General features: G+C 41.1%; 1 protein-coding gene across 1 annotated transcript in view; it reads right to left on the reverse strand.

Annotated features, from left to right (window-relative positions):
• Window positions 1–26,925, reverse strand: part of erc2 (ELKS/RAB6-interacting/CAST family member 2) — a 32,032-nt gene extending 5,107 nt beyond the window's left edge. Inside the window, exons 1-12 of the mRNA XM_063910502.1 lie at window positions 26,873–26,925; window positions 21,851–22,684; window positions 12,820–13,254; window positions 12,447–12,521; window positions 9,948–10,103; window positions 8,936–9,103; window positions 8,293–8,460; window positions 7,073–7,210; window positions 6,052–6,192; window positions 5,768–5,908; window positions 4,332–4,367; window positions 2,468–2,670 (exon numbers count right to left, since the gene is read on the reverse strand). Coding sequence (XP_063766572.1) covers window positions 2,468–2,670; window positions 4,332–4,367; window positions 5,768–5,908; window positions 6,052–6,192; window positions 7,073–7,210; window positions 8,293–8,460; window positions 8,936–9,103; window positions 9,948–10,103; window positions 12,447–12,521; window positions 12,820–13,254; window positions 21,851–22,528 — 2,339 coding nt within the window. The 5' untranslated portion in view covers window positions 22,529–22,684; window positions 26,873–26,925. The remainder of the gene's footprint in view (window positions 1–2,467; window positions 2,671–4,331; window positions 4,368–5,767; window positions 5,909–6,051; window positions 6,193–7,072; window positions 7,211–8,292; window positions 8,461–8,935; window positions 9,104–9,947; window positions 10,104–12,446; window positions 12,522–12,819; window positions 13,255–21,850; window positions 22,685–26,872) is intronic.
• Between the last annotated feature and the right edge of the window lie 563 nt (window positions 26,926–27,488).

The raw sequence follows: 27,488 nt of genomic DNA on the forward strand, positions 1-27,488 counted from the left end.
TGCAGGTCACTACGCTGTTTCCCTTTGTATCGGTTAGAGCAAGCCTAGCAGGGCGAGGGGGAAAGAGGGCAGGAAGATGGGCAATGAGAAAAAACACAAGAAAAGAGAGGGGCTCTCTGGGGAGAGTTACAGAGTGTGAGGGTAAAGGGGGAGATAGGAGGATGAAATGAGCTGAGGAAGCTTGCTCATGGCAAGAAAAGGCCTCAGCTTTATAGGTTGCAACAGACAGCTAACACCACATAAAGACACAGAAAAGTGAATGTGTGCGTCTGTAAGTGTGTCAGTGTGTATTTCTCCTTAACAAAGCAGACTGAGGGATAGAAAATATAACATAGTCAACTAAATGGATGAAAGAAAAGAAAGGTGAGTAGGGAGAAACACATCAAAGAATGGCTTCTACTGAGTATATAGTGCAGTTTTTACAGTATTAAATATTTACAGGGGCTTTCAGTTACAACTGTGAACATTTTCACATGTGAACATGTGACATTTAGATCATAGTTTGGTGCATACCTGATGTGATTTTTTTTGGGGTGACTTTCCTCTCTATCATTACAGAAGCAGGCCACAGCAGCAAACCAAGCATGAAGAAAAGTCTACTGTTCAGTGAATCAAAAGAAAAGCACTGAATATACTGTATGAAAAGTAAAAACCCTTAACTCAAAGGTCTGAACATATTATTCATTTGGATCATTAAGACTTAAAATATTTCAGCCACATGTGAAATTAATCATTAATTTTTACGTGGTGCTTTAATTTGCTGGTTTGTCATTGTTATGTGATTTGTCAATTTACTTGATTCCCCACTGCTTCATCAGTGCAGACTAAGAGGACTTTTAATGATGTCTGCCACATGCAGTTCGGAAAAAAAATAAACGTGCTGCATAAACTATCTCCCACTCACACAAAGTAGTTTTAAAACATTCATGGCACACATGCATACCGTTGGGTAAACACAAGAGTAATAAATATAAGCAAACATGAATCCAGGGAACTTTGTATCATGTGTACAGGTACAGTGCTAGCAGTACAGATTAAAATCACACTCTGATACAAAGTCATGTAAATCCTTCAGACAGCAGGCAGACCCGGGCAGACCCAGGCACACAGGTGAAACCAGATGCAGTTGCAGCAGTCCCAGTCTGAGACTTTAACCACGCAGCCGAGCAGAAAGTGCCAGGGCAGAGCACTCACTTTCCCAGGAAATCCCACACCATGCCCCCTATCTGCTGGGGGGCAGCGGACACTGAAGGGAGCGGGTCAGGGGGAGCTCTGCCACCAGGACGAGGGGCGGGGCGAGGGGCAGTGGAAGGGGGGCTGGTGTCAGGGTGCACAACAGAAAAGGAGCCCAGGAGATGGTGGATATTTAAAAAAAGGGAGGATTGAGACCGATGTTGAAAAAACATCAATGGCAGAGGTTGAACAGAGGGATGGGTGGACATGAAACAGGAGATAGAAAGGTGAAAGGGACAGAAAAAAGTGGGTAAAGTTGGCAAAAAAGGAAAAGAACACTCAATCAATATAAAACCACCAACATATGACCATGAGACAAAGTTAAATGGACCCTGTTGCTACTTAGGAAGAAAAATAGAACTTGTTTTTAAAAAAGCCACATTTTCACTGCATGGAACGGCTTTACATAAGTCTTTACACTGTCTTTCTTCAATAGACAGAGCCAATGTGTTGTTGTCATGCAGGCCATTCAGTCTCTGTTTCATCATTTTAAATTACAACCAATGTGAATGACAATGGTTTCCTCCAACAGCTGGACCAAAGCCAAAAGTTTCTAGTGCTGAGGCTCATGACCACGTACCGCACTGAGAGGTGAGCCAAGAGCTGATGAGGCCACCAGCTTTATTTATATGGTCCATTAACGGAAATCAGTTTGACCTCTTCCATTATAGGGGTGATTAAGTGGCACTTTGTGTTCAAATATCACATCTCACATAGCATCACAACTTCAGCAGAGAGCTTTCTGTGTGTGTCTCAACAAGCAACTGAAATGATTGTCCGTCAAAGGGTGTATTTCTGAGACTGTTACATAAGACGCTGCCTGGGTTCAGTGTAAGACAATGTGCTGACACAAATCCATGATACCATACTGTATACAAGAACATTTAGAGATAACAACAAAAAAAGGTGGATTCACACAAATTACAAAATATATTTGGAGTTGAATACATTTTCTGGTGATGCAAACAAAAAGGCAGAAATTAAAACGGCAGAAATTAAAATAGCTATACAGATAAAGCCAGAACTATCTGTTTGTCAACAGCAGCAATACAGCACATGTTTTGCTCCAATAGTGTGTTGTTTTTATTATTGTATATCTTGGTCTGAAACCCAGAGGACTGTATGTTTCTATACCAATATAAGACAATATATTCTGTAGGACAAACGTGAAAGTTAAGGTTAAGATGCCTCTGAATACTTACGCTAACTTGTCCAGGCAATCAAAGTTAATTACCTTTCCAGTTCAGCGATTTTCTTGTCCTTGTCATTCTTTTCAGTCTCCACCTCTCGCAGGATGTCCAAGAGTCTCTCCACCTCCGTCTGAGACTTGTTAGCCTCGTCCTTGTAGTAATTCACCTCCTTCTCCAGCAGCTTCACTCGGTCCACGTACTCCGGGTTCCCTCTGGGGCCGGTCTGATGATCTACCTCATGGGCCTTCTGCATCCAGGTACCAGAGAAAGACACAAACATGCACGCAACCACAGAAAGACTCAGTTAACATTAAAACATCAACGTAATCCTGCAGCACAGCACAGCATGTTTTACTGCCCACTGAAGAGAGATACACACAGTACAATGCAGTCCATCATTGTCTTATAATAACCACTCCCCTTACACTCTCTCTTTCCCTCTCTGTTTCTGAATGAATATAGCAGAGTAAAATGTTGTGGACAAGGGCATCATTACTGGTGCTGGCTCATTAGCTTTAACAGAGCTATTATTTAGCTCCATTTAACAGCCCTCTGAGACTGCCAGACACTTCCCACACTTGGTGAGTGTGCAGAATAAAGGGCTGTGTATGTGTGTGTTTGTGTCTCGTGTCAAAAATAGTAACAAATCAGTGGCAGTGGAAAGATAAATCATGATTCTGTGTCTTTCTGTCACAAACTAAACACAGCTCTACTGCTTGGTCTATATGGACATATCTCACTATTATTGAAATAGGTTGTAACTCTCCATGAAATACATTACAGTGGTACACATCACCCTTGAGACAATATGCAGCCACACATGTCAACACAGGTCGCAAAAGTGCAAAGTTGTACAGAGCCAGAGAGAGCATCCACCAAAACACTGCAGTGATCCCCACCACGGCTGACACCTCAGCTAACCGCACCACATTGTGACGAAAGAAAAGCGCGGCAACACTGACAGTGACAACATGCAACAAGGTCGACCATGTCATGCAAACCCAACGAAGCTGCACAGTCTTTGTGATTGTCAGTCAAAAGAATGGAGAAACAGAAGCAACAGGGACCAAGTAAATCTGTCAGCTAACAATAAGTTTCATATTTTAAGCATGAGGAGTGATGTCACGATTTCACTTGTGGGAGATTTGAAAGAGTGAGAGTATTTAAAAATGATCGCGTCAAAATAAATGTTTTGGATATAGAACTTAGGCTCCATTCAGCCTGCCGTTTAAGATGTTGAATTAGATTTTTTAGGATGTGTTCAAAGATCGTAGGAACAAACTATAGCTACTTTTATAAACTCAACATAAATGTGTAAAAGATACACGTGAGAAAATATCAAATGTTGTTATCAGCTTTAAAAATCGATATTTACTGCATCCCTTGAAACTATTTGACACCTGACCTGGATCTGAGATTCTTAAATACACAGAATTTGAATCTGTAAAAGACAAAAGAACATCATGATCTATATTTTTTCTCAGTCATCTTTCAACATATTTCAGTTATAGAAAAGATAAAAAAGGTAAGCTTCACAGACAGATTGTTTTTCACTAATGTGCAAGAAGAAGAAAACACCTTAAGACTAGCAACAGATAAACCAGCTACAGACCACTATTGAAAAAGTTCAGAATACACTTTAAATACTGTGTTCTAAGCACCAGTTTCACCAGGTGTCACAAACCCAAACGGGTGCAGGATGAGTACGTTGCACAGGACTCTTGAGTGCAGTGTAAAGCTCCCTATATCAGTACGGTGCGATGATCAACATGCATCTGGTAGCTCGGAAGTGTAAGCAGAACCTGTGCTGACGGCTGGTATGATCACCATTTAGCATGTGTCAAAGACATTATCAGTGGTCCTCATGCTTTCAATATGTGCCTCAGAGAGCTCAAGAGAGGAACTTACAGGATTGTTCATGTGACTGAATAGCTGCTCAGCTTGCTACATTGCAAACAGAGGGGTTGAGGAAGGGAGCGGGGCGGGAGAGTAAGTGTTAGGATTTAGTTGAGCCAGAGGAGAGAACAGCAGGATCAGACATGTCACAATACATGTTGGACAGAGCAGTAACATAGTGTCAGTACAGCACATGTTGTTACAGGTTAAGGACAACACAGCACGGACAAATGTAAAGGAACAGACATGGGGAGAGTCTGTGGGGGATGGAGTAGGAGTAGGCGGAGGACGTAGTTCATGGACTGTTTGCTCCCTGCAACCCATCACAGCAGAGAGAGGGCCTGATGCTAGCCAGTATCCTAATTAACTGTGTTAACACATTCCTGCCTCTAAAACTTTAAAAAAGGATTTCAAGTCTTCACATTACCATATGTTTAGTGGCAAAAAGTGCATTCTGTTGAGAAATTGGGGATTAGCCTTTGAGAATAACCCTTTATGGAAGAAACAGGCTGCAAGAAGGCCTGCCACAATCACCTCTTTTGTTGGACAAAATATTGAACATTTATCAAATTCTTGTCCATATCGTATATCATAACGATAAAGTGAGAGGCCTTTAGTGCAAGGTCTTCGTTGGTTCGTCATTAGTGGAGAAGAAAAAAAAAATCTTTTAATGATAAAAACCCTTTAATTCATTTAATGGTTTCTTTCCAAGTGCTTCCAGGACTTAAGAGGAGCTAATATTCTTCCTTTCATTAATGAGTGGAGGACATTTGCAATCTTCACTCAGGGCAGAGAAGCTATGCACAGTTCAGCCAAAGTTAAAGCATTAATCATAAATAATTACTACTAAAATACGCTATTTCTCTCTTTGATCCTTCTTCATTTGTATGTTACCTTTTCATAAAGATAATAACATGTTTTTATTTTCATTTTTGACATTCATTTGAATTTGTATCTTATTTATTTGTATTTATTTATTCTGCAGCCAGTGGGTACATTTACTGTATAGGGTATAAGGGTTTATTTTAATTCAGATATGTGTGGGAGTTGACTTATGAAGTCTGTGTTTTTGGTTTGAGTGAGTCTAAAGAATTGTACATTTGAAAGAAAAAAAAACATTAGTTGACAAACGCATTTTTATAAAGCCTTGAAGTTATTGCTCTTAAACTTTTTTTAAAATTAGATGTCAATTTCAGATGTATATCATGTGAAACCAAAGCTTCAGAAAAGCTATTACATGGTCTCTGCAATATGATTGTAATGCCAACAGAAATTATTTCCCTGAATTTGGACTGCCTCTTTTAATGCAACAAAAATGTGGACATACTGTCTATACAGAGCTTTTAGTCCAGTATACAAAATGGAATAGTAAACTGTTTCATAAGATATTAATCAAATCTACACATTTGCATGATGAGTAAAATCTGTACTTTGAAACGCACACTTACCTTCTGCAACTGCGTCTCCAACTTACTACACTCCTCTTTCTTTTGCTCGATGGCGATTTCCAGTGTTTTTAGCTTTGAGTCTTTCTTGAGGCCAGAAGATGCCAAAGACGAAGCGTGTTCCTTCAGATCGATGAGGGTGGACTGCAGGTGGACAGACAGCGCAGACAGTTATCACAAGTTCAAAAAGATATGCAGTAAAGTACAGCCGAGTAGAGTAGAGAAAAAAAAAGATGCAGCATGTTTGCAGCAATGTGAATCTCTTTGCTCCATGCGTACTCACTGACCTCTTTCTCTGTTAGTTCTATCTGAAGGCTGTTGACCCTTTCCTTCAGATCCTTGTTGTCCTTCTTATAGGACTCCACTTCTTCCAGACGTTCTCTGTCTTCCCTCTCCCTTTGGTCCTTTAAACGCTCTATAATCCTCTCCTAATAAACAGAGACATAAAAATGGAGTTAAATGGATTACACTTGAGAATGCTTTAAAGAAACATCTTAAGAATTTAAAAAGTCTTAGCTCAATGTGAAATACAAGACACATATACTGTATCAAGCAACTTAAGAATTAAGTGTAAGAGTAAGCGCTAAGACCTTTAAGTGTATGAGGTGTCATAAACAAAAGTTCAAGTTTGCCAGTTGGAGTAAACACAAAGTATTATTACTTTTGGGTTTGATCTAAGGAAAAGTTGTTGTGTCTCGGCAAATATGCTGAATTATGGTTATGGTTTTTTGACCTTAGTTTATGTATATGTATTGTCTAGTCTGTGTCCAATAATCCTTTTTGTTGTCTGCCATTTCCTGTGTGTCATTTCCGGTTTTATTTTATCACTAACATCCTTTCTCATTTCAGGTAGCTTGATTTCCCCTCCTTGGTTGTCCTCCCCTTGACCTGATTAACTGCCCCGCCCTTATTGTTTACACCTGTGTTCACCTTGTATATTTAAGCTGTGTTTGTCTCTGTGCCCAGGGCCAGATCGTTTTGAGTTATCACCACGCTAGTGTGCGTTATGCTTAGACTTTTGTGACTATGGAATATTACCTCTAGTAAAAAACCTTTTGTTGGAAACTCTTTTTGTGTCGAGTCGTGCATTTGGGTTTTATCATTTTATTGTGCCCCAGACTGAACAAAAGTTTGAAAAATGTGCTTATTAGCTTTTTGCTGAGACTTTGGATTGATACCAGTCACGTGTATCTTGTTTGATTAATCTGTACAAAACTGCCATACATCAATTATTTAGTCCTGCAGCAGGTGTTTACATCCCGACTGTGACCATTGCATCCAGCGTAATGCTGCAGTTTTGTACCATACCTTCTCTGACAGAGCCTCCTCCAGGGTGGCCAGGGCAGTGTCTGTGTTACTGGAGTCAGTCTGCAGAGACTTGACCCGATCCTTCAGATTCCCTAGCTGCTTGTCTTTGTCTCGCAGCTGCTCCTGCAGATTCTCAATCTGATACAGGGAGGAGGAGGTGGCACAAGGAAGGGAAAAAAAGGGAAAGAAGCAGGTGTAAAAAGCATGACTTTAAACCAGAGTATTTAACGTTGCTTTAAGAGCTGGACTCAGAGATTATGAAAGTCTTTGATGATTAATACCCGCTACAGACAACGTCATGTTCATAGTTTGAAATAAATGTGCAAGGGCTTTACAACGAAGGATTTCCATCAAAAAAATTACATCAAAAACTGCAAGACTTTGAGAAGTTTAGGAAGTAGAACTAAAAGTAGGACGGATTATAAATCAAGCAGCCATCTGTTAGCATTAAGACTTGTGTAAAAACACAGCTATTTAAAGACACAACAAAATGGGAGTTATACTATACTATATTGTTGACACAACAGAGAAATAAAACCAAATAACCACATCAGGAAAAATCCCAAGAGATGTCAAAGAGAGGGATAAAAGTGGATGGATGAGGAAGAGGAGGTGTGATAGAACAAGAGGAGAGAAAAAAGCAAAGGGAATGGGTGAGCGGGTCAGTGTGAGAGAGGGAGTAACACTCAGTGAGTATTTATAGCACACACACACACACACACACACACACACACACACACACACACACACACACACACACACACACACACACACACACACACACACACACACACACACACACACACACACACACACACACACACACACACACACACACACACAGAGGCAGTGAGGCAGAAATATCTTCTTGCTTGTCTTTCTATGGACACTTTTCCCCTGAGAGCAACAGAGAGTCTTAATGGAGATAGTAGCTACTCTGTTTTATCTTTTCACACAGTGACTGGTTTCGTTCAGGACACAAAAACATGACATGAAGACTTGCCTAACTCACCACTAATTTAACATTTCAATGTATATCTGTATTAGGTCAACATATACCTGTACCTCCTCACCACAGTTCTTTGTACAAGATGAATAATGTAGCAATAACAATAGTTAGTAAATGGTTAGGAACATTTTCCTCAGTTTCTATGACCACTTTTTGACTTAAAACTCCTCTTATCCACCCTAAAGTGAAGGGCTTTTTTTTTAATTTTCACCTTTTTCTGCAGGACATTGATCTTCCTTTCTTTGACCTCCAGCATGTCCTTCATGTCCCTGATTTCTCCAGCGAGAGTGCCCTTCTCCTCTGTCAAATCCTGCAGCTGCTTGGTTTTCTTGTTCAGGAAGGACTCTTTCTCCTCCAAACGCAGACGCAGAGCATCCACCTGAAGCACGACACAGGCAAACACACCCAGTGCAGTGAGCTACTTAAAATACAATAATCTTGCATCATTTTTATTTGATTGTAAATAAGTAAAAAGGGAATTATAAGACAAACAAGAGGCAAAGCTAAAACTGGCTTTTAGCTATTAATCTATTTTTATCTTTATATCTATGCAATTGCAAAGGCGTACAGGTGCTGAGTGAATATATAATAGTATGGGATGTATGGGAATGATGTTAGGTTTATGCATTACAGTAAGAGTAATCAGTGCTCAGTTTTGTATATTTGGCAGAGCCCTGAGTCCCAGTTTAGTTTGAAGTCCCAGAGTAAATAAAGTGCTGATATGATTTGCAGTAATAAGTCTTGGGCACAGGGCTAGCCTCTTATTGCTCAGTTTGATCAGGAGTATGAACATGTTTGCGTAGCAGTGAATTGTTCTGTTTATTTTCTTTATGTTTTAAGAGTTTTTCTGTTACCTCTGTTTGCAAGATGGCAGCACGTTGCTCCTTGGCAGTGAGAGACTCTTTGAGCACCTCGATATGCTGTTTGCAGTCTGAGTTCTGGTTGTTGAGAGTCTCTAGTTTTGTCTGCAAGGCCAGCAGCTCTGACTCCTTCTTTGACAACTCCTGCTTCAGCTGGTCAATCTGCAGACGAGAACCATTCAAATTAGAACATAGTAGAATCGGAGGATGAAACCCATAGTGTAGAAAAAGAACATAGTGTGGGGGTATGACAGAGATAATGAGTGGGAAACCGTGAGCCAGTCAGTAAGGCTTATGCACTATTTTCATCAACACGCTCTCTCATTAAAAATGCATTTGGGACTGACTCTCCTGCATTTGTCATATATTATACACCATCTCTATTCATGATTAATGAAAGAGGTCTAAAAATAGAATAACAAAACTGTGGCTGACCTACGCCTGGTTGACTTGTGTAGGGAGCGGCATGTAAACACAGGGCCAAAGCTCCTGAGAGACATGTGAGCCCCAGAGAGCGGCAGACTCACACACCTTGATACAATAACAGGTTTCAGGTGGCTCTGCTAGTGTAGTTCAAACTGCTAAAACACAAGCTATCATGATGTAATGTAGCATGCACTGAAACTAGATAGAAACTCTCACTGCTCTGAAAACTACACAGGTGAATCTGTGATTTCATAATGTTGACATTATGATTGTTGGCAACACAATAATAAAGTACCCAGCTTTTCTAAGCAATTAAGAAGGAAATGTTAAGTATTGTACTATGCCATAGCATTCCCTTGCTGGTTATGCCTTATTTGGTAGACTTGGAACACTTGGGACAGAAGCTTTTCTCAGATAGATGCCAACAGAACACTCTGCTGATGAGACAAAATGCTAAAGCAGCTTATTTAAAAAGACACACAGCTTCGTTTAGTATTCTCCTCGCTGCACAGTTCTATCTGTACCCCAAACAGCCCATCTTAAGGATCTACATTTCATGCAGAGTGCAGACATTATTTACCTTGGTCTTCATGAACTTAGAGTGGTTTTTGTAGACCTCCATCTGTTTGATCTCCTCCTCTCTGTCCTCTGTGTTCAGTAAGCCGTTCGCCTTCAGCATTTGGATTTCATCCTCCAGATCTCGAATGTTGCGCTCCAGAGAGGCAATTTTGGTGTCCTGCACACAAACATGCAGAGGAGACACACCTCAAAATCCAGACTGGCATGTCCAAAAGTTGCATGCTGCAAATGAACGTGAGCTAGATACAAGAGTCCAGGACAGTAAGAAAGACGGAGACTAAAAGACAGAGGGAGCAAGAGAGAAAGAGATGTAGCAAGATAAAAGAGTGGAAGAAGCTCTGGAAGACGCTGAAAGCAACTGCAGTATCTGTTGGTGAAATCAGAGGCTTTCTGCTCAGCTCCTTGCAGCATCTCAGAGGATTAATCACCATTGGGAAATATTGAGCAGACATCCAGCATGGAGAGATCAGCCCAGGACAGTGAGAAATGTGCAGAGGGAGAGGAGGAAAGTAACAAGCCGTAGCTTTTGGCGTAGTTGCTTGCAGATCGATGCAGAATCCAGGCTCTGGACTGCGACTGTGAGTGCAGCTTCACGGCTTTTTAAATAAATAATACAACGTCTTTAAGATTAGCCATGGTCCATCTCCCTCTCCAACAGAGCATAGAGCAACCTTGTTCCTTCCTGTCTTTCTCTCTTTTTGTGTTTCTCCTCCTCTCCTCATAGTGGCTCTGAACTCATGAACCTGTGGCCGTAAGCAGGGTCATTCACAGCCCGAATCAGAGGAACATGGGAAATGTGTCGAAATGATGATTGACAGACGACCTGAGCACTGCACATGTACATGCACTTCGCCCTACCGCTGCATCCCACCTCAGTCTCCGTGTTACGAGACGAACATCAATGAACTAACATCGCTGCAAGAGATATAAGACGGCGTACCTTCAAAGGAGGGTGAATTTATTCCATCCACATGTAATCACTGGTACATCGACCTGGTCAGTAAATCTTACTCTTTATCTCTCTTTCCCTGCCTCTTTCCATCTATCTCCCTGCAAACTGGCCTCTCGCTGTCATAAACAACCACACCTGTTTCCATGGTAGCAGCAGGCAGGCTATATACTGTGCACTGTCTCTGGTGAGTGAGCAGGAGAGGGCGGGAGGGATGTAGGGTAGACGGGGAGGGAGGATTATTCGTGCTTCAGCATCAGCATCCACACAGCAGAGGGAGTGGATGAGAGGGGAGAGATGCAGGGTCTTCCTGCACAGCACAGGGGGGAAGGAGGGGGAAGAGGCGGGTCTTCCCTCACTCTGTATGCAAATCAACAGTATCCCAGAGCACAAATGTCACATGACCGCATCGGGGGAAGGCTGAGGACTGCACAGTGCCGACCCAGCCAAGAGAGAGAGAGGGGCTGTGTCAGCTCAGCAATGATGTCATGATTTATTTTGAGGAAGTGATGTCAGGCCTCTGCAGTGAGGCTGCCGGGAGTACAGCCGTACAACACTTGTTGATCTGAATAAGCATTTTTATATAAGCATACTGCAATATATAAACTGAATCAGATTTTGCATGTATTGAAAATGTATGTGAAATGTTATTTGACGGTGATGGGTGGGGTCCCTCAACTGTCTTTATTCTTAAATAGTTTGGAATATGAATGTTTGTCTGAGTATTTAAATGTCCCTTAAGTTTTCCCTTAAGCTTCTCACATTAAACATTATATACGTAGTTTTCATCTCCTTGGTCCACTGTCATAATTGAAGATGAAGTATTCAAATCCAAGACTCATTCATTTTCATTGATTCACTTTAAGGCCTGCACAACCAGCTTACATCAAATCCTAATATGTTTTGCATCATTTGCTTAAATTCAGTTTGGCAATTTTAGTGTCTTCAAAAAAATTGTGTGCATGTGAAATTAAAAAGTTTAGAGCACTTCAGATTTAAACAATGCCAAACTAAATCAAATCTGTCTGAATGGATGGACCTGCAGTCTCTGATGTTGAAGAGTTAATTTTCGAAATGTTTGTTGCCATGAACGGCTGCTGCATCTCTTCAGCGAGGGACGACAGCTGTAATGTTGAACAGTAATATTGATTCTTGTTGATGTTTACACAACTGCTCTGTGAACAGAAACACAGTCTGTGCATGTCTGTGTGTGAGAGGGAGATAGAGCGATGTGTCAGTGTGTTAACTATTGACTCAGCTGCTGATCTTCACAATAACAACAAAAGATTAAGCAGAACACACAGGCCTGTTACAGCAGCTTACATAATACAAGGCCTGTAAATGCTAGTGCGCCATACACAACATCTGTATTTTAACATCTGTTTATAGACAGACTGTAAATGATTACCTTGTTAGAAGTCTGTAAACTGTCAGATAGAGGTACCATTCTTTAAAAGGTAAAACTAATTATTCTAAAGAACACTTCAATGGACAACTTCACTGGTGACTGCTGTAGGTGGCAATATCCTGGCTGTATATTGTGAGTCTTACTTTCATCTCTATGATGGTCTGCAGGGCCTTGGTTTTGCCTGGATCCTGGTGCAGCTGATTTCTTCTGTGCAGTTCCTTTAAGAAAACATACATTATTATGTGGCACCATTACAGCAGTATATATTGTAAACTCAACAGAAAGCAACATTACATGACTGAAATGAACTAAGGTGAAAAAGCAACACTAAATGCATATTGAGTGACCTTACACATGTAAAGTGTGTATATTACATAACCAACATGCTACCCTGTGAGCCACAGAATAAAGCATACTAAATCGACACTGCCCTCTAGTGACGAAAAACAGTTAGTTTTCAGTCTTATACAGTTACCCTCATATATTAATATTAACTGAACCTTGGTCATAGAGTACCTCTCGTAGATGGATGTTCTCCTTGTCCTTTTGATCCAGAATAACCTCCAGGTGTCCGAGCTGGGCCTCTGCCTCAGCAATGCGCCTGGCTCTCTCCTGCTCCTCCTCTTCGGACACCCTGCCGGGCCCCTGTGGCAGCCCTTTGCTCTGCAGCATCTCCAGCAGCTTCTTTATGGACTCGTCCCTGGCACCCAGCGTCTGCTTCTGGGTCTCGATCCTCAGCTCCATCTCCTCAAGAGTCTTCCGCAGCAAGAAGAGCTCCTTGGCCTGCCTGTCGTGTTCGGCCTGCAGCCGCCGGAAGTTCTCCTCCGTCAGCTCGATGGTAGTGAAATGGTCTGAAGCGGAGCGGTTTCCGCCCTCCTGCTGCAGCAGGTGGTTCAGGTCTCTCTGTGTGCGCAGCTCGTCCTGCAGAGCCTGGATTGTCATCTGGAGATGCTGGAAGAGAGACTTAACAATTATTGAAATTAATTTTAGATGTTACCACAATGAAACGTTTTCATGGCAACACTACACGAAGGTCACCACATTTCAAAACACTTATTTAATGCAGTTGCACATTGTTCCGAGGAAAAATGCTTCAGCAGGTCTGTAAGAGGGGAACATATAGCGTATGAATCATTAGAAGCAATTAGACTGCGAACAAATGACGTTGTCCAAATATATTACAGCCTATTTAAGGAAGAATGTTATATATTTATATATTTTTTTATCTATGTGCAATGACAATACATTTATTCTTTTCATAAGTGAAGATTGCTCTCATATGTGAGCAGAACTAATAAGGATAGTTATTGTGCTAATCCAAGTAAAATACTCCCCGGATGCTTCCTGCAGTGCAGCAGAGGACTTGATACGAATACTGTTTCAAACCTCTGAAGTAGCATCCAGTTATAGTCAAAAGGGGACTATGAGCTAATAAAAGCTTCATGTAGGAAAGAAAAAGAAAAAAAACTGTTTACGATTGTTTTTATCTTCAATTTCACCATGACCTTTTAACGTTAGTGGACACAGTATCATTACACTGTAGAGACGGCACAGTAATGTGTTGATTACATGCGTGCTTATCTGAGAAGTACGACGTACGTGTGTAGAATAAATCAAATAAAAACAAGCTTTATTTAGCCTACTATATTTCTTTGTGTGCAGGGGTATTTTTGGTGGATTTAGGAGAGGACTGTAATGGCCGAGTTTCTGTCACAGATTGCCTCAGGCTTGGTATCTCCTGTCAACGTTTTCCTCCAGCAGATATCTCCAGAGAGAGATCAATCTATGTCCAGAAAATGGCTCAATCAGGATTTAAAGGAGAGGAAACAGATTCTTACACCAAAAACAAACCCACTTTACAGGCAGTCTGGGTTTGTGTTACTACAGGGGTATGGACCACCAGACATGTTTGGATTGACACAATTCAACAAACACTTTTTATAGTTTCACAGTGTTTATAGGGAAACATATGAGGGTTCACAAGAAAAGGAGATGGGGTGAACTGCTGTAAATAGTTCACCTCCTTTTTGAGGTTCATAGGAGAGATTGTAACGGTGCAAAGGGATTGTCAGGTGTCTGAAAATACAGGGCACACTGAAGGTGACTCTATGTTGTGCACACAACTGGTGTTGCAAACATAGGGACAAACCTTGTTTCTCCTGACATCCAGCATCTGCAGAGCATGGGCAGAATGAACAGAAAAACACATGTATGGTAAAAACAGAGCGTTAGAGCATGATAAAACAGAGACGGGTGATACACACAAAACAGCCAGAGACTAAAAATGAGAGACACGCAGGTGCTCGGTTATCAGCTCCAGCCCTCAGTCAGAAAATGTAATACATACACACATGGACAGAAAATGTGATTATTGAATGACAACCTTTCTGGAAAGAGATGAAGAGTAGTTATAAAATGGCTGTAAAAAAGGTTCCACGCAACTAGCATGGTCTAACATTGACTTATCTTAGATGTATTCACTGGTATAATATTGTTAACAATTATTAGTAGTAGCATTGACCTAAAACATTTGGTTTGGATTGATCTTATTGATTCATCAACAGCATCCACATAACATACAGTATGTAGTCAATTATTATTATTTATTAAATGATTAACAGTGCTAGTATAGTAGTAGCAGCAGTAGTAGAATTAGTTAGTACTGTAGTAGTAGAAGCAGTAGTAGTAGTAGTAGTAGTAGCAGTAGTAGTAGTAGTAGTAGTAGTAGTAGTAGTAATAGTAGTAGTAGTAGTGGTAGTAGTAGTAGTAGTAGTAGTAGTAGTAGTAGTAGTAGTAGTAGTAGTAGTAGTAGTATTAGAAGTAATTTTAACAGTTTAAGTATGGGTGTTGTCGTGATAAGATAAAGACAAGACTTCATTTGTTGAGGAGCTGAAGCGTTAATCAGTCAACATGGAATAATTCATTGACAGTATATTACTTTTCCACCACTTGAGTAAAACATGTGCTCTTACAACCATTGGGGGGCAGTGTGTGTGTGTGTGTTAGCAGAAGGAGTTCATAAATGTTTCAGCTGAGTACATGGCAGCTGCCATCATTAACAGTTTTTGTCACACTTATGGTAGTCAGTGGTTAAATCCAGCAACAGAAACCACCTTCCTAGTATATCTCAAATTCTGAATTTCATACTGAGTATAGCCTGACTAAGTATCATGCTGTCACATGCCAACATGCCTACTGTCACATCTTGTAAATATATTTTGTAACAATGAATGGATCTATACCCGGACATAAAACCTTCAATACAACAGTTATTTTCCTCATACATTTGAAATAGTCCTTAAAATAAAATAAACATGCAACTATCCCTTTTTAACCATGAATACATACTGTACATGTAATGCTATTTCACAGAGTAATAATCAAACTGTAAAAAGAAAACCTTTTTCTCTCTCCTCATCTTATCTGTGTTTAGTCTGACCTGACCCTGCTTCCTCTGCCTTCCTCTGTTCTCCCTGATCAATAACCTGCTGTCTGGAACTGAACAGCAGGAAGCGGCCCAGGAAATCTTTTTTTTTTTTACAAACTGTGGGTTTAAATGACTTCATGGCCGTTCCTCCCGACATCTGCAGCAGAACAGTTCCAGCTCCTGTGAGTCAGTCATCTTCTGCTGCACATCCCAAAACAGAGTTTCCAGAGGTTTCCCAGAGTCTCGGAGAGATGTTGAGCTACAGTGCTCCCATAGACTATTGGAATTTTTCAAAATTACCGCAAACCTCTGTCAAGATGCCAAAGCTATATGTGCTAAAATATTGGTTAATTAAACATTGGGAAATATATTTAATATTTTCCCCCAAAACAGTAAGTCAAAGACCAAGGCTCTACAGGTATGTTAGTGGCAGTCTGTTAAGTAGATATAAGGTTTACGGTCATTAAGTTGACAATCTTAGCTAGTTAGCATCCTAACACCTAACTATGACTTTGGCTAAGACTGGTAACACTTTATTAATTTTGTACCAACGAAAACCAAATAGTGTACAAATTAGAAATTTGACTGATGATGGGAGCAGATAAAAGGTTTGGGAATCATTATTCCTGGGGGGAACATGAATGTCTGTTCACAATTTCATTAGAATTAATCTTATAGTTGATGATGTCATTCCCTTCAAACCACAAATGTCCGACTCATTGCGGTGCTAGGGGAAAGCCGGAGGATCAGCAAAGTCATGAGCAGACATTTTGGTAGCAACATGAATGCCTTTGAAAAACTTTGTGGAAAATGTATCTTCTATTTGCACCTGAGGATAAATCCGGGAATTACGAAAGGCAGAAGCTTAACCCTTTGGGGATCAAAAATATCTAGACTAAATTTCCTTCCAAATCATCCAATGACGGGGCCCAAGAGTTGGACATGTTAACACATAAAGCTTAAAGCTATTCTGTGCCTGGATTGTTACTCAAAGCTGATGACATTAAAATTATTTTACAGGTGGCACAGGCACGAGCAGCTATATGTGTTACAGTAAATACTGCATATGAGTGTATGATAAGACAGAGTGGGCGTTTGCATCTGACAGATGGACAGCTCCAAAGTGCTGAGTCAGAGCAGCCTTCTGCTCACTACATCCCTAATCTCTGTGTTGTATGTCGTGACGGCTGACAATATACAATTACACCCACAGCTATGCCAGCAGACTAGGCATTTATTCATCTCCACTCAGCAAAAGAGGGTAGAAAGCAGCGTTAAAGCAGAAATCTGAGTTGGAACAGAAAACAGGAGTGATGTGAATTGTAAATTATATTTATGTAAATAACTGTTTTTCTAGTGTGGCTGGGCACCATTTAATATAGTTTCTTCATATCCCTGTTTGTCATTTCAACAGTATAGGATGCGCCTGAGCAGACAGAAGGAGCCAACCATACCAATGCAGTATTGATCAGTTTCATAAAGCCAAACAATGGCCTTTTTAATTTACTGCGAGTCACTTTGAACAGTAATAATAAGTGCGTATGCAAATACGATGCAACCAATATAAAGTATTTGCAGGCCCTCTACAAATTCCCCAAATAACACTGATCACGATGAATCTTACTAAAGTAATTATGTTATAGAAATATTGTATTAAAACAAGACAACGACGCACTTTGAGTTTAGGTAACTTAGGAAGTTATACTATCAAAAGGGGAGCCCCACTTTTACGTTTGTTTACATCGACAGTCGAATAAACACACACACACACACACACACACACACACACACACACACACACACACACACACACACACACACACACACACACACACATATTATTATAGGAATGACAGCTATTTGATTTAATAATATGTCTTAAATCACTTTACACTGATGTAAAGCGCTCACTGATGCTCGGCCTGTGTAATGATGAAGTGAAGCTGTATAGTGTCAGTGATAGTCTGTAGACAGCCTGTAAGGCAGTAAATAAACCATTCAGATAGAAGAAAAGGCTGACTCTTTAACAGCAATGTCAACAAATCAACAATTTTCAAATAGCACAACTATTATCATGCAGGCGTGTAGTAAAACGTTTAATTCCAAATTATTTTCGAAATCTAGATTTGACAAGCTGACATGTGAGCATGAGAGGACAGGGATCAGACGGCCAACCCTGCAGTAGTGCATAACCCTGAGTGGACTATCCTGAGCCACAGTCTTCTGTAAAAACTGCAAAAATGCAGTGTAATGAGTGAGAGTGGATTTCACTGTCTTGTCTAATTCTCTTTTTCATGAATCACCTGGCCTCCTTTCCAAGAATAACACTTTTGCAGTCTCGCTTTTCTTGTAAAATGGACATTTTTGCACAGTTAGCACTGCTCCTGTCTAATCTAAAGACATGCTCGACTGGAGAAAAAGACACAAGCACCCCTTAGCTTTGGTGCTTCATCCTCCACTCCCATCTTAATCAATCAAATTCAATCAGATTCGTTTTGTATAACCCAATATCACACATTTGTCTCAGGGTGCTTCATAATGTGTACAGCATGAGACACTCTCTAAGTCAACATGGAACAACTCCCATAGAAACCGTACAGTTAATGGGGGGGTTTTTCACACCGTAGATGTTTTCCTGCTGTAAAAGTTGAGACTCCTTATATCATCACCTTCCTCTCCTCTGACTAAAGCAGCAGCCATCTTATGTTCTCACAGAGGGGGGTGGTTACCACAGGAAGTATCCATGAGCTCTTTTAAATGTTCACGTGATACTCCCTGAGTCAACTTGAGCTCACAATGTCATGACCTTTACTCATCATGTGTATGTGACTCCCAAAAGAGTGTTTGCTGCCAAGTCCATCTAAATACAATACTATTTAGATATAACAATACTTCCTTTATTGATTTCTTAAATGCATTTACGTTTTCAGAATAGGGGGCTATAAATAAGCAAATTAGGCCTTATCTAGACTTTACTTTGATGAATTTAAGAAACATCTTCACATCAAAATAAACAAAATGTTGTAAAGTACACATTGACAAAATAACCAAAACTGACCAGTGCATGACCATAAGGTTTTGCCTGTTGAGTCTCGCTTTAACTCACACCTGCTGAATCACCGCATATGAATCACGTGTGCCAATGACTAAATGTGACTTTACCTCTCCCACACAAGAGACAGGCGGGTGGTGATGACTAAACACCACACATTAGCAGCTGGCACGACTACAAAGGGAAGAAACCTCTGATCATGAATTCAAACACCACTGTCCACATAAACACTACAGAATGTTGTATGTTACACACACACACACACACACACACACACACACACACACACACACACACACACACACACACACACACACACACACACACACACACACACACACACACACACACACACACACAATGTATTGAACACCCCTTACTTTACTGAGACACAGTCCCATCCTGATGAAATGTTCACCCTTTAGAGCTCACGGAGATGTAACATTTGGCAGTAGAGAGTAAAGATAAAATAAAAAATGTAATGCCTGAGAGGGAAATTACCATGCATAGAAAAAGCAGTGTGATGAGAGGAAGCTCAGCCTCCATTTTAGGGCTTATGTGTTCAATAGGACTGACTGGGTGGCTGAGCAGCAGTGGCCATGACTCAGTCCGCTCTACATGTAGCTCACAGACTTCCCTCCAGCAGGTTTGTCCATCCTCACCTTCTGCTGAATTAAAGTCAAACAGTTGCATGGCACATCAAAAATGCGTCCTGGGCTTGTTACCTCCAGTCATGACCATCGACTGTCTTTTTTTAACGCTCTGAAGGCTACAGCTGGTATTTCACTCACAGTTCAGTTTGTGCTTGAATGAAACAGATGAAAGATAAACTAATGCTTGAATGGCTTTCTCTTTCTCTAAGATGTGGTAAAAAGATGCACACATCCCTAGATCCTTTTTTATTAACAAAAAAAATATTGCACAGCATTTGCAAAAGCTAATGGAGGCTTCAGGCACCTGATGCAATTGTAAAGGCTGCTACAAGATTGATGTAATGATTGGCCTGAAATTACTCCATTATTAATGAGGCAATTTGCTCCTCAATCAGCCCCTCAAACCATCCCACCGTAAGTATACACTTACGTAAGGACGCCTCACAGCCCAGAAATCAAGATAGAAAAAGACCAATTATAGTAACAAGGCACATCTGCCTTTTATTAGCCGGCATACTTTATTAATGAACCCAGCCAGGAGGAATATACATATCATTCAATGCAGAGTCAGAGCAAACAGTGAGGGACAAAGCTGAGCATAAAATACAATAAAAAGAGCCCTCTCTTTGTATCGAGCACAAAAGAAATGAAAGCCAACGCTGTACAGCTTTCTTCTGCCGGACACATTCAGCTCCTACAATGTATGAAGCCAAGCTAAAAATATATACAAGGATATTGAGTATTTAATCACAATGAACACAAGGAATAAGTGGCATGATGAATGGCCTGGACTTGTCAGTGGCAGAGCTGGTTAAGCTTGAACAGGCACATTCTCCGCCCGAACACTGTCCCCATACATTTACATGAATCATAAAGATATAAAAGGATCAAAGTACCTCTGGCTCCCCTCTAGGGACCACCGGCAGGTAGAACTGTGAGGCAGAGTGCTCCACATCCTTCCCTTTAGCAGCGTGACACTGCTTCAGGGCTGGCAGACTGCAGCTCTTTAACCTCCAGTCAAATCAGGTGCGCCACCATTGATCCGTTTTAAGAGGGGATGTGAGGATACACAATCGCATGCAGATATGTCCTGCACAAAGACAGGCAGGTCTCATTGAAGGGTCAAGCTAATGGTGTCCTGCTGTGACCTTGAAGTGTGGAGTGACAGTGTTGAGTGATGAGTGGCCTACTGGCTGCTCAGGGTTTTGCATCACTCAAACCCCAGACAGACAGAAACGCAGACTGGCTCAGACAAGACAGCCAGCTGGCAAATTTCAGGCTTAACGTTGCTTGAGACTTCGTACAATCACCTGCATCATCTCACAGAATTGCTTAAAACAATCAAAAACACTGGTGGGCACAACCTATCTATTTCGCAATCTACCTCAGTGTGTCGAGCACTTTTCTGTGCAGCTGGAATCTCAAATTAAACCGAGAGCTGGCCTGTGAACAGATAAAAAATGTTCTTATATTGAATGCAAGTGCTGTACAGTAGGTTATGATTGGCTTTATTAATCTACTTTTTTTTTTTTACTTCTTTTTGAATTAAAAAAAATATTCCTAGGGCAATTAGGTGATAAAGGTAAAGGACTTTTGCTGTATATTGATCATTTTCTACATTAGGTGAACAAAATGTGAGGGATAACTAAGGCCAGATGAACAGAGGCAAACAATGAGAGGCAATCAAAGTCAGAGTGAGTAAAGGAAAGTGAGTTGAAATGGAAAGAGGGAGGTAGAGTAAGACAGAGATTGTTTAAGCCTCTTTGACATGTGTCTCTGGGCCTTGTGCCTGCTCTTGTCAGTAACTGATTTAACTGGGCCATAACAACACCCCCACATTAAAGTAAGCAAAAAACATTGGACATTTCACACTCCTCTGCCAACCAGATGATGATATTTGAATTAATATTTTGTTGAGGCCAGATTCCATACATACCTGACCATTCACAGGCCAGCATTCTCACTGCAATAGTGCCAATCATAAAACATCTGAGAACATGTTTATATTGTCAAAGGTTTGGATTATCAGATGTTTATACAAGGCACAACACTCAGTATATGAGCAGATGATTGTAACATTAGATTATAGAAAACTATATTTCAGGCTTTTGTATTTCCCTGCCCTCAAGTGGTCTCTCAGACATTGATTCTATAAGTACTATGCGAGGAGAGTGCATGTTAAATATTTATGTTCCCAAAGAACTCTTTCCAGAAAGGTTTTTACGAGTACTAAAAAACATGACTGACTGCAATAATTCTCTGAACTCTGGGTCTGACGATGGTAGTGGTCTATTGCAGAGAGGAAATGGTTAAAGCAGAGACACACAGATCAAAGAAGACCATAGAGAAACAGCAGAGTAGAGAAGTTGACTGCTGTAATGGATAGATTACAAGAGCTGAGAGGGTTGGTTTCACCTGGTTCTCTTCATGAGTGACTCTCATCTGCTCTTTCAGGATTGATGTGCGAGCCGCCTCTTCTTTCCTCATTATCCGCTCCTTCTTCAGCTCAGGACTCCAGAAGCTTTTGATGCTGTTGGTGGACGATCCCAGTTTGCTGTCCTTAAGGTCAAGCTCCCGGCGCAGCAGCTCATTCTCTCTCTGCATATCCCTGAGCTGGACCTGCATCTCCAGCAGCTCCCCACCACTGCCCCGCACCGCCTGCCTCAGCAGTGCGGAGGGCATCCCCTGGTGGTGGTGGTGGTGGTGCTGCAGCATGGAGAGGGAGCCCAGGTCACTGTAAGACAGCAGGTCACCGTGTGGCAGCCCCACTGAGGCGATGTTGGGACTGCTGCCCATGGCGGTGACGCGGCCCCCGTACATGGCCCGGCTCGTGGCGCGTCCCAGGGTCATAGTGCCTTTTGGGTAGGTGGCAGTGGAGCCCACGCCCTCGTGGTCGCTCAGGTACATGGGCCCCGAAGTAGCATAGGCAGCGTTGAGTGACTGGATGTTCTCCATGGAGAGCGTCTTTCCCCCCGCACCACCCCCGCCCCCGCTGTTGGCCCTCCGATGGCCCAGTCTGGGGGACCTTGGCAGGCGCGGGGACCGTGCGGGGCTGCTCTCTATATGGCCTACAGCTCTGGCACTGCCGTACATGTCCTGTGAGTCGGCGGTGTGGCCGCCAGAGGGTCCTTAACGGGAGCGTACTGAAGTGAGACTGCTCTGACCCTCTGAAGCACACATGAGTGACTTTATTTCATGTCTTAATGGGTGGAACACTTCAAAGTCAGATCTGAGGAAAGAGAGAAGAACCTGTTAGATGAAAAACAACTGTTTGTATGTGTCAGATGAAAGGAGCAGAAATAAACAGCAGTATCAGAAAAATGTTTTGCCTTAAGATACCCAAGTTAGATAAATAGTTCTGAAGACTGTATTTGCCAACAAAGTCAGCTAACTGTCACAGTTTATGTGGCTCTTATATCAAATGGACTAAGAATTTTCCCAGCATCATCTTGGATTTCCCACTGGCCAACATTTACAGTATCTACATCCCATTAATACTATAAGGCCAGACAGCTTTGCAACCACACATCAGGTAAACTCTAAACTAATTAAAACAGAGGAAACAATTTTGTCTGTACTGGAGTTTTTTTACAATAAGAATCAGGCTTAATATAAAACAACAAGCACACAGTTTATGCATCAGCTAATTCTGTAAAGACCATGTTAGTAAAAGACCAATTTTGATCAGCGATACAGGGTGAGATTATAGAGATTAGAAAACATCACAAATATTCAGAGTACACCAACATTCGTCGCGGTGTTGCACAACACATTGTGATTATTACAATGTCCCCAACTGTGAGCAATAACAGTCAAATATAAAGTCAGCTATCATGATTAGGCCCATGGCAGGTGACACAAACTAATCCTTTTCTGAATTGTATTGCCTAATAAACACATAAAATGCGCTCGTGAAATAGCCAAGGGGAGATGATTTTGTAACCATATAGTTATGCAGTTCACAATATGCCATATAGTTTTACTAGCCACCATTTTAATATAATGGCATAAATCATAAGATCCTAAAATACTACAGAGCCGGCTGCCTAACAAGGAGAAGGGGATATGGATGGCTTAATTTTTAATGATTTAATAATGGTTCTGCCATACCTCGAGCTTTAATATAGTACGAAATATTTCACAGTCTATAAAATATTTAAGCACAAGATGACACGTAATGTCTGTTCCATTATGACATTATGGTAGAAATATTTGTAGGTAAAATACAAAAGTTGGATTAACAGCGAATGTTGAAGACAAAGCTGTTGACAGAGTTATGGATGTCACAGGCTGTCTGGTGACAAATAATATTGGACATTCTGTGGACAAAAACATTTTGACTCTTCCATCAAAGTGAACTGTGGCACTTTTCTCCTCGGGTGACACTTGCTGCTCAGACCCAGTTGCCATGGTGACTATGCCGGGGCTAACGCAGATGAAGCACCTCAGTCGTCTCACATGACGGTAGCATAAGTTCCAAAAAAAGTGGCCAAACAAAGTGGGTGGGTGTTGCTGCAGTGTCAAGCTGACATGACAGCCTGAAGGCTTCATGGAGAAGTTTCTTTGTAACAATCCCAATCACCCCTCGTTTCCTTTAATGGAAAGAATTACTGATGCAATGACTATTCATGTGTCAACAGGTTTCCTCGGAGTAGGACGTTTTGGATGACAAGACCCTCAGTTGCACTCACCGAAAACACGTAGCTAGGGGGTAATCACTGCAGTCGGATATGACACTATCGTCACTGCTAGTAGAATTAAGTAAAAAGGTGTCTGAGTGGATAGCAAAGTCCTAAAATAAAATGGCAGAACAAATCAGCTGAATTTGGATTGGACAGAGCATGTGTTAACATTTTGCTTTTATAGTATAAGAACAATGTACACCAACTTATATTTCTGCTGTTCAGTTCCTGTGAGATACAGTACATGCATAAATTAAATACACACAAACAAAGAACACTTTACTCTGCATTAGTCAGCTTGCTACAGCAGGTCTGTAGTCTGCTTGGGAAATGTATTTGTAGCAAAAACAAAATCCAGCAATTGGAAGAATAGGCAAAAGTATCTTATATTACATTATAGTTGACCTGCTTTATGTCTTGTCTGTTGAGCCTCGTAATGAAATTGTCTTATTTTTTGGGTGGAAACTTGCCTAACAGTGGATTAAGGCCAAACATAATGAACATGAAGCATCAGTCTACCTTAATGACTGTGCCTTTTTCATGTTGCTACTGTTGTTCCTGTGATTCAGGCAGTAGCTTGTTTGTACCCTTTAAGTTGCCTTGTCTTACCTTGAAAACAGATAGATATAAATCGTATTTGTCGGCAGACACATTCTAGTAAGTGTTATTAAACTTCAGCTGTGATTCACTTATCTTGCTGCATTTGTTATTGTGAATTACATTAAAATCATGTTACGTGATGCCAAAAAAGATAATGCCAACTGTGTCGCACGGGTGGGCCAGTGATCTGGGCTGTGTGCCATCTAACCACAACCTCCAATCGTTCATTCTAGCTTCATCTTTGTTAATTCAAATTTTCACCCTCGGCTATTTATTACATTTTCACATATGCCAAAAAATATCTAGGCTAATAAATCATGATGACAAATGCCTAATAGAGGAAAACTTGGTTAAATAAATGTGTACATTACAGACTTCCACTTCTATTGTCTCAACAGAAGTAAAATATCCTTACTTAAATGCCTCTTGCTTGAATTTGTACTGTATCGCCGCATATTGTGCGTTAATAAAATATCATATATCATAATCTGTTAAACGGTAATGTTTACTTTAAGTAAGGGAATACTGATATGGTTTGATCCAAAAAGTAAAAGTGTAAAGGGATAAGCTGCAAACATTTTTTAGTAATTAATTAATATTCTTATCCATGCAATAAAAAATGCATACAATCATACAATTATCAATCACGTACATATTGGACATGTAATTTAACAAATATTGTGACATTGTGCACAAATCCTTACCAGACAAAATAATGTTCTACACCTTTTTTCCACATATCCACAGAGCAGTAAGGCTCATTTCTTAGGTTGGGCAAAGGGAAATGACCAAAGTGCAATAATTAGATCATTGCAGAAAAAGTGATAAAACTGTAAAATATGAGAGAGGCCAGCTGAGAAGGTCAATTGTAATCCATCAGTACACTTAAGAAAGGATACTGACAAAAACATACAAAGGTAAACTACACTTCATAGATAAATGTTTTCCATGCAGCTTTCTGTGGCTTATGGCCTAACGGTCATGTGTGACCACTGCTCAGGTATTGAGTAATTACTGTTAACAGGACCCAAAATCCTGTCGGTTAATGCCAGTAATACTCCAGGCCACTGATTAAATGATCACTGGCAATTCAAAGAGCAGTGGTGCGTTAACAGAGGGAAGGATTCAGATGTTCTGACACAGAGATTTCACCACAGGCGATGCTGAGTGTATCAGTGGGGTTATGGAGAGTCTTTTTCTATAAGGCGATCATGACATTTTGAAAGACAGCATGCAGGCATTTTGTTCCAACTCTTTCCAATCTGAATAAGACTACTAATAAGAAGCAGTGATCTTTGACTGTGAGAACATGCTTTTGAGGTCAGAGCGCATGTCTAGGGTGGACAAAAGGGATTTTTCTAAAAATAGCCTTTCCAATGGGTTGATAATAAAGGCATTTCCTGTGAAAAGAAATGCCAGGCTGTTCAGTGCAGTGCAGTGCTACTTGAGCAAGTGCAACACATGCAGCGTCCTCATCACGTATTACTACACAGCATTACCAACCCCGTGCTTCCAACAGAGTTAAACGATTGGATGATAAAATACAAGTGTGGGACTTGAAATGGCCTGAGATCACCGGTCCACCAAAATTCAATATACAACAAAAGCCCTGCTTAGAAATGGCTTGTGAATGCAAAGAGAGTCTCTCGTATGAAACGTCCTCGGCAGATGTTAATCTTAATCATGCTACACACTGAGCCTTCCGTTTGCTATCAAATATTTACAAATATTTATGTTTTCTTACTGGTGATGTAGGCTGACTAACATTTGATGCAGCATAGGAGGCACGACTGACCAATTGACAGCTCATTGGGCCTACATTTTCGATGGCTCCGGCGTGGTGTGCGTACCTGATACACCAATGAAATATTTTTCTTACCCGCGGTAGGGAAGCCGACTGAAACCTTCATTTTTAAATACGTCGCTGAACTATCGTTTCCACACGGCTTTAAAGTACAAATTCCAGGTATCAAGTCTGCACTGACTGGCTGTGTCCATGCACATCGACGACCACCGGAATGGGTTTAAATGTATAGCCTGTTCTTCTAAAGCCACATCGCTCACATGACGAACGAAAAAACGAAAGGACACACGTGGCACACTTCGATAAAGCAACGCAGAAAGACTTTGTTTAAAATAGAAGAGCCAAATGTACCTTGCTCGATGTTAATTCCTCCCCTTCACCGCTTGATATGGCATCTTGTCGCCTCCATTCACCGGAGCAGCCTCTGTGAGCATCCTGCGCTGTCATTGGGCAGCGGCTCTCTCCTCCTCTACACACAGGAGCAGCATCACTACAGAGGCAGCTGGCAGCAGGGGATGGGCGGAGGAGATCCGGGAGCGGCCTGCTCTCAATTTCACATCATCTTGGTGTTGAATGGTAATTATTGACAAAGTCACCACACAATAATAAAATGCGTTTCAGTTTGTTATTTGAGGTATCTTTGTCTCTTCAGTGGATGTTGTTATCTTTCATTTAATTACAGGTGCCCGGAACAGTGTGATTTAGTTACTGTATTCATGGGTAGGAGGGCCTTAGATAAGTGGCTTTATATCAGCCGGCAGAAGGGTTTTCGATGGGGTATGTTTTGCCCTTTATGTTGAGTCTTAGTCAGCCTTTCGTATCAGCTGTGTGTCACCCTCATCAAGACATTCTGACTTATTGCTGTAGGTAAATTAGGGTTGGGGTTAAATTAGGAAATGGACTAGTGTGTGGATCCAAGCGTAGGCGGATGGATTTGCACGCCTGGCAGGCTTAACTCTGGGGGAAA

This window comes from Eleginops maclovinus, chromosome 20, assembly GCF_036324505.1.
Source record: "Eleginops maclovinus isolate JMC-PN-2008 ecotype Puerto Natales chromosome 20, JC_Emac_rtc_rv5, whole genome shotgun sequence".
NCBI lineage: Eukaryota > Metazoa > Chordata > Actinopteri > Perciformes > Eleginopidae > Eleginops > Eleginops maclovinus.